The sequence below is a fragment of the Sinocyclocheilus anshuiensis genome, unplaced genomic scaffold (assembly GCF_001515605.1).
Source record: "Sinocyclocheilus anshuiensis isolate Anshui unplaced genomic scaffold, SAMN03320099.WGS_v1.1 scaffold55, whole genome shotgun sequence".
NCBI classification, from domain to species: domain Eukaryota; kingdom Metazoa; phylum Chordata; class Actinopteri; order Cypriniformes; family Cyprinidae; genus Sinocyclocheilus; species Sinocyclocheilus anshuiensis.
In genome coordinates, this window is record NW_015549647.1 from 1,951,799 (window position 1) to 1,960,098 (window position 8,300).

Genomic DNA, 8,300 nt, shown 5'->3' on the forward strand with positions numbered 1-8,300 from the left:
TATTTCTTTTTTTTCCCCCCGGAAACAGGCAGACTAGAATAAATAGCAACACAGTAGCAAACAATAAACAATAAAATTGCAAAACAAAAATTCATAATTAATCGAAAGTTTATTTTAGCCTACTCATAAATGTTCAAACTTTGGATTAATTATTATTTTTGTTAATTTATTGTTCACTACTGTGTTGCTATTTATTCTAGTCTGAAAAATATATATATACTGCATATTATCTATGATGTAATGAATAAAACAATTTTTATGATTACCCCAAGTTTATTGTTGTTTCTCTCTTATTCAAATTATAAATTATATAACTAAACAAATTAATGATTAATTAGGTGAAACTGTGTGCTTGAATTTGTCGTTGCATCATACATCCTATGCAGTGCGGTGAATTATTATTGCTCATAATTGATGACTAAAATAATAATTTCATGACTCTAGACATTACTTCGTGAAGACAGTGGCATAATACAGTGACATAATACGTTTTTTTTTGCCATATAAAAACCTTATCAAAAGTCATGAGCATGAGTTAATTTTACCCGCTGTTGTTTTAGGTATACAACAACCCCTGGCAGTTAAAGTGTTTTATATAAACAATTTTTAACAACGGGATTGTAAATAACACAATTTTAGTAAAAGTCAATGACTGAGAGACTTGGATATTTCATTGAAAATCTGTTACGTACATTTGAAAAACAGTCATGGGTAAAATTTACCCCGTGGCGTTTCTAGTGTTAAATATGACTGGCTGTTTTAGCTTTCTTGCAATAGTGTCATTTTTATCTAAACATTATGTTAGCATGATTGTATGTTTGCTCTTCACCTTCTTGATTAGACCACGACTCTGATTGGCCTTCTAAAGACTGCCAGACTGCTCCGATTGGTCCGTGTGGCACGGAAGCTGGATCGTTACTCAGAGTATGGGGCGGCTGTCCTAATGCTCCTCATGTGTATCTTTGCGCTGATTGCTCATTGGTTGGCTTGCATATGGTATGCGATCGGCAATGTGGAGAAGCACTATCTGGATCACACTATCGGCTGGTTAGACAATCTAGCCATATCTATCGGCAAGCAGTACAACGGCACTGACCTCTCCTCAGGCCCCTCAATCAAGGACAAGTATGTGACAGCACTGTATTTCACATTCAGCAGTCTGACCAGCGTGGGTTTTGGAAACGTGTCGCCAAATACCAACTCAGAGAAGATCTTCTCCATCTGTGTCATGCTCATTGGCTGTGGGTATCAATAAATTAAAATTAAACTTATGGCATCAAAATCACCAGTATAGCAAACAGGAACACTTTTTAAGTCAGCCTAATCTTAGCAGTTCCCAAACGGGATATAATATAATGTAATGGACTGTTATTCTTAGTGACTACATTTCTGGTAATATACTTTGCACTTTACTTTATTCTTTAAAATAATTTTCACTAGTGTTCTAGGAGTGTATATGTATATGTATGTGTGTTTGTGTTTTTATCTATCCATCATCTGTCTATCTATCTATCTATTGTCTATCTATCTATATACAGTGGGTACGGAAAGTATTCAGACCCCCTTAAATTTTTCACTCTTTGTTATATTGCAGCCATTTGCTATTGAAGGGGGTCTGAATACTTTCCGTACCCACTGTATATATATTTATGTCTTCTCTCTTTGTGTTTTAGCTCTGATGTATGCTAGTATCTTTGGGAATGTGTCTGCTATAATTCAGCGACTGTACTCAGGAACAGCCCGGTACCATCTGCAGATGCTTCGGGTCAAAGAATTCATTCGCTTCCACCAGATCCCTAACCCGCTGAGACAAAGACTGGAGGAGTACTTTCAACACGCATGGACATACACCAATGGCATTGACATGAACATGGTAAGAGTCAGATTTTTTCCCCTTAACGTAAATTTCTGTCATTGAATAAATAAATGCTTTCATCTGTCAGTGTGTGTACAGTATGTGTCAGTGTGTTAGCTATCTAGTGTTTCAAACATATGTATCTCAGTCACAGACTATTTCTACGCAGTGATCTGATATGTATTTTTCTTTCTTATACGCACTCAAACGGACTGACTTCAACATCCTGGTGAGCAGGAGGTATAGATTAATGTTTGCTTTTGACCAAAAAAGCTGCAGTCATGTTATCTTAAATGTTTTCCATATAACTGTATATTTGTATCAAAACATGCCGTTGATTTTAAACTGTGCATGTCTAACCGTGAGCAGTGTTGGTTATTTACGTACCATTTTACAAGGTAAGCATAGTCTAAATGTTATTCTCAATTAAGGTAATTAAAGTTTGGTCCATTTGAAGACTGACGTTAAATCAAAAACTCTATTAACAAAGCTAATGGCATGTGTACTGTGACTCATCCTGCATACAGACATTTGCCCAGTTCTATTTCAGTTATTTTCCTTCAATTAAATTCACTTTAATGGACCTAGGTCATATTGACATTTCCCATTTTATTAGGCATCAGATTATTTAATTAGTCAGTCAGATAGATAGTTATTGCAGATTAATACATTTCCATGCCAGTCTTTGTTCCCTGGCAGACTTCCCAAATGCAATTTTAAACAAGAAACAGTGTTTTTTAGTCTTTTTTTTTTTTTTTTTAGATGAACCAGAAAAATTGGGGTAAAACACAAGTGGCAGTTGCATTCTCCTCTGCTTGATGTGCCGTATATCATTATATGAAGCAAAAGCAAATCAAAGGCAAACGCAATGCAGCAGAAACAAAGGATCCCAGATGTATTCATACTGTGTTCATCTTTTATGTATTTGTAGTTGAGGGAGACAGGGCTATATTAGTATTGTATAATCTGAGCTCTAACACAAAGCTCTTAAAACCTGCAATCATTCTGCCCTCCTTCTCCTCTTCTCCATGGGTACACTCTTTCTGTCTTTTTCTCTCTCTTTTCCCTCTTTGCAGGTACTGAAGGGCTTTCCAGAGTGCCTGCAGGCTGATATCTGTCTTCATCTGAATGAAAGTTTGCTCCAGAGCTGCAAGGCTTTCCACGGAGCGACCAAAGGATGTCTACGGGCATTGGCGATGCGCTTTAAGACCACTCATGCCCCGCCGGGTGACACGCTGGTGCATTGCGGGGACGTTCTCACGGCCCTCTACTTTGTGGCCAGGGGATCCATCGAGATCCTCAGAGATGACATAGTGGTGGCTATCCTGGGTGAGCAATGAACAATTTAACAAACTTTCACTGTAAGCCTGTAATAAACCCACCAAAATTTTGTTGTGATGAAATCTCACTAGGTATGGTTACATGCACTCATTTTCGGCAATCAGAATGAATTCAATAGGATTTCACATTCCATAACTGAGTTTCCATTAAGCTGCTTTGACACAATCTGTATGGAATAGATTGAAATGGAAATAAAGGTGGCTTGACTCGCCATATTTGTTTACATGAGCATTACATGTGTTCTGTACAAAGCATCAGCACATGTGTAGCTCAAAGTTGTCTTGTTCAGAACAGGAGAAAGCCACCTCAATAATGTCATCGAAGCTACCGTGAGTATAATTGCAATTTTTGTCTTGATGACATATCTAAAAACAAAGCTGACATTTATGTCAGAAGAACTTTTTAGCAAATATTTAGTAAATATTACTAAATATATAAATATATACGCATGACGTCTAATTTATGTAAACATGCATTCCGGCACTGCACATGTGTGCAAGGTATTTTTAGAAAATAATCAAATTCAAGTGTTTACATGCTTAATTCATTCCTGTTTATATATATTTTTTAGGTCTAAGCCACCCCTTCCATTCTGATCAAAATTTAATTCAGATAAAGCTAATGAAGGCTTTTAAATCCGATTGAGCCATCAATACAAGCGGACTATTTGAGTGCATGTAAACTTAGCTACTGTGATTAGAATCTGCTGAGCAGATCTTTAACCACTAGGCTTTTCCACCACACAATAAATGTCCTTGGTTCATATTATCAAAATGTAATAACTTCTCCAAAATAACTTTTTTTTTGCTCTTATAACCAAGGCCACACAAAAAGGTAAAAGTAGTATATCATAAGCCCCTTTCACACAGTAATTACAAAATTACCGGAACGACTTTACTGGTAAATACAAAAATGCACTGTTCACACAGGTAAACATGGAGGGGTATACGCGGTCAGTGTTTTTGTTGATGTTTTCATTTTGTGTCAAACATTCACATTCATGCAGCTGCTTTTGGCCCAGAGTCATCGTATTAACTGACTTCAAACTGAACTACACAGCGCGGAGTAAATGCATCATCTGTGTCAGAATGTTATGATTGACCCAGAGTAGACGTCTTACGCCAGCGCGTTCTGAACTTGTACGTGCTCATACCGGTAATTTACTGGCAATGTTACAACTTCTCATACCGGTAAATTGCTGAAACAATTTTACTGGTATTTTTGAAAAGGTCCTGTTCACACTTGATCTCTTAACGGTAATTTACCTGTAATTTACCAGTAAAGTCTGTATGTGTGAAAGAGGCTTATAGTCTAACATATTTTAGCTTCCAATCAAATCCAAAAAAAACTTATGACCAGATAACATTATGACAACTGACATGTGAAGTGAATAACACTGATTATCTCTTCATCACGGCACCTGTTAGTGGGTGGGATATATTAGGCAGCAAGTGAACATTTTGTCCTCAAAGTTGATGTTAGAAGCAGGAAAAATGGCCAAGCATAAGGGTTTGAGCGAGTTTGACAAGGGCCAAATTGTGATGGCTAGACGACTGGGTCAGAGCATCTACAAAACTGCAGCTCTTGTGGGGTGTTGTAGTGGTCAGTATCTATCAAAAGTGGTCCAAGGAAGGAACAGTGGTGGACCAGTGACAGGGTCATGGCGACTAAGGCTCATTGATGTACGTGGGGAGCGAATGCTGGCCTGTGTGGTCCTATCCAACAGACGAGCTACTGTACTGTAGCTCAAATTGCTCAAGAAGTTAATGCTGGTTCTGATGGAAAGGTGTCAGAATACACAGTTTATCTCAGTTTGTTGCGTGTGGGGCTGCATAGCCGCAGAACAGTCAGGGTACCCATGCTGACCCCTGTCTTTGGGCAGTGTTCTGCTGGGAATCCTTGGGTCCTGCCATCCATGTGGATGTTACTTTGACACGCCTAAGCATTGTTGCAGACCATGTACACCCTTTCATGGAAACAGTATTTCCTGGTGGCTGTGGCCTCTTTCAGCGGGATAATGCGCACTGCCACAAAGCAAAAATTGTTCAGGAATGGTTTGTGGAGCACAACAACTAGTTTGAGGTGTTGAGTTGGCATCAAAATTCCCCAGATCTCAATCCAATCGAGCATCTGTGGGATGTGCTGAACAAACAAGTCCGATCCATGGAGGCCCCACCTCACAACTTACAGGACTTAAAGGATCTGCTGCTAACATTCTGGTGCCAGATACCACAGCACACCTTCATGGGTCTAGTGGAGTCCATGCCGATGGGTCAGCGCTGTTTTGGCAGCAAAAGGGGGACCAACACAATATTAGGAAGGTGGTCATAATATTATGCCTGATCGGTGTATATATCCTATAATAAGTACAGTATCATTGTCCTAATAGCGGTTTAATGGAATGCTGTGGAAAATGGGTTGTCTTACAATATGGCACTTGCACACTCATCTAAATTTATTATAAACAGCTCAGAGGCTCAAAGGTAATAAGAGACTTAATGAAAGAAGTGCTGTCCTTCATTCAAGGAGATCTCTCCTATGATGAGCTCATCATGTTTTTTTATAGATGGAGAGAGACTGAAATAGAGGAAAGCTGAAAGAAAGTGAGAGAACAAGGGAGAGAAGGGTTATAATTAAATAAGATGCTGGAATGAGAGTGACGGCAGTGTGGTGCATGTTTCCCTTGTTCATTAGATTTGCGAAGTGTCTTAGTATGATGGAGAGCCACGAGTGACAGCGCTAGTTTCATTATTTACAGGCGCACTTATTAAACTCATGCACACACATGCTCAAGAGTCTCCAGCCTCACTGGTGCAGGTAGAGCAGGGTAAGCCGAATTTAAATGGTCCATCTCTCTTCCTACGCAAGCTGGCTTTAACAGAATAAGGCCAGGGGAAGAAAAAGAGACACACTTACACACTCATGCAACTCAGCAGAAACTTGCTATACACTGCACAAAATTGCTGAGAGAAGCTACCTCCTGCTTCATTTGTATTCTTAGGTCTCAGTTGAAGAATCACTACCTCAGCAAGAATCTATTGTCTTACGAAAGTGTTGCAGCTGGACACTTCATCACTGTACATTAATTCTGGTTCTGGCCCAGACTCTGTTACACTAATATCATACTCACCTCAAATAATTTATATATAATATACAGCACTAATGGCTTTAGCCACGACCCTGAGCGGGATTTAGATCCGGTGGCAGGTGGCCGCTGCCCAGGTGGCTGTCGTTTGTTTGTCAGGCCTGACCTTTGATATATATATCACCACAGAAATGTGCTGTCAGGCCTTGCCTTTTCTCTTGGCATATGTCCTCAGGAAGCTTGCAGGGGCTTTCAGAAATATCACATCCTCAGTGTTTATCACAATAAGTTTTACCCAAATTGTGAGCTTGGAATAAAAAAAAAACAAATTAAAAAAAAAAAAAAAGTAATTGCGACTTTATTTTTGCAATTTCAGAGTTTATATCTTACAATTTAGTTTTTTCTCCGATTATATATTGTTATTCTGACGTTTATATATTGTTATTCTGACATTTATATATTGTTATATATTGTTATTCTGACGTTTGTTATTCTGACGTCCGACTTCTGAGTTGGCATCTCGCAATTCAGACTTTTTTTTTTCCCCCCTCAGAGTTTACATCTCGCAATTCAGACTTTTTTTTTTTTTTAGATTGGTGAGTTTAAATTTCACAATTCTGACTTTTTTCTCTGAATGAGTTCCATTTGGTATTCATATTAATGCACAAAATCACATTCACAACATTCTCAGAAAACGGTTGATGTTAACTCAGTCTTAAGATATAAACTCAGAATTGTGAGATAAAAAGGTCACAATTACCTTTTCTTTTTTAATCCGTGGGCTTTCATAGCAATCTAAACTGAATGTGTTGAAATAAAGAACATATTACCAAGAAAATAGATAACAAATATTGTGTCTTCACTGGCAGCACACACACACCAAGTGTTCCCTTGTTCACAACAAATGACTCTTATGAGCTGGTTCTTTTAATGAATTAAACAAAAAAAATTTTAAAAAAAACACACCTTACAAAAATCATTATCAGTTTGATTCAACCCTAGGGGTGTAACGGTACACAAACATGATGGTTCGTTACGTACCTCGGTTTTGACGTCACGGTTCGGTTTCGGTACAGCAGGGGGCACTACAGCGCTAAACATAAAATGTTTTAGTTTTTTTTTTGCAGTGGTTTACTGAACAAATAGCACTCTCTTTAAATACATTTAATTATAATTAATTTTCTTACGGATCAAAATCTACCTCAGCTTATGCTCTAAACTATAGGGAGCCCTTTTCGGTCACGGTTGCACTGGAGTACAGAGCAAGGAATGGAGGGAGACGAGGAGTACATCAATCCAGAGAATTTTAATTATAACAAGGAAAACTCACGTAGCACAGGTAGACATGAACAATACTGGACGCTGAACTAAAAACCGGGAACACCATTTAAACATGACAAGACACACCTGGGATCAATGGAAATAAACGGGGAACACCTGGAATTAAATCAACATAATCAGGACAGGAACAGGAAACTAACCAAATATGGGCATAAACACTGGGACACAGGGAGCACATGGGGAACAAAACACAACACGAGCCTGACATGACGCCCCCCCCACCAGAAGGCGCGTCCTCATGCCATACAACATCAAAGGGGTGGGGGTGGGGGGGTGCCTTGGAAATCCCTCAGGACAGGCTTGGACGGGATGCCCCAAGGCGATCCCAGATCCGGGCACCATGGCATCCCTACTACAAAAATACTTGGGGATGCTTACAGGCTCCGAGGCCCTCCGTGGGCCATGACAGGGGACTGTAGCCCTCCCTGGGCTTAACGGGGGATCCGGAGCCCTCCCTGGCCTCAACGGGGGATCCGGAGCCCTCACTGGGCTAGACTCGGGAACAGGAGCCCTCACTGGGCTAGACTCGGGAACTGGGAAGCGCTTACGAGGAGCCGACACTGGAGCGAGCTCTGGGGCCGGAGCCGACACTGGAGCGAGCTCTGGGGCCGGAGCCGACACTGGAGCGAGCTCTGGGGCTGGGGCTGGAGCCGACACTGGAGCGAGCTCTGGGGCTGG

At 40.0% G+C, this 8,300-nt stretch overlaps 1 protein-coding gene across 1 annotated transcript in view; it reads left to right on the forward strand.

Moving 5' to 3' along the window:
• LOC107660042 (potassium voltage-gated channel subfamily H member 7-like) overlaps positions 1-8,300 on the forward strand; it is a 61,624-nt gene that overhangs the window by 44,687 nt on the left and 8,637 nt on the right. The window contains exons 9-11 of the mRNA XM_016449211.1: positions 842-1,241; positions 1,674-1,873; positions 2,932-3,184. Of these exons, the coding sequence (XP_016304697.1) occupies positions 842-1,241; positions 1,674-1,873; positions 2,932-3,184 (853 nt within the window). The remainder of the gene's footprint in view (positions 1-841; positions 1,242-1,673; positions 1,874-2,931; positions 3,185-8,300) is intronic.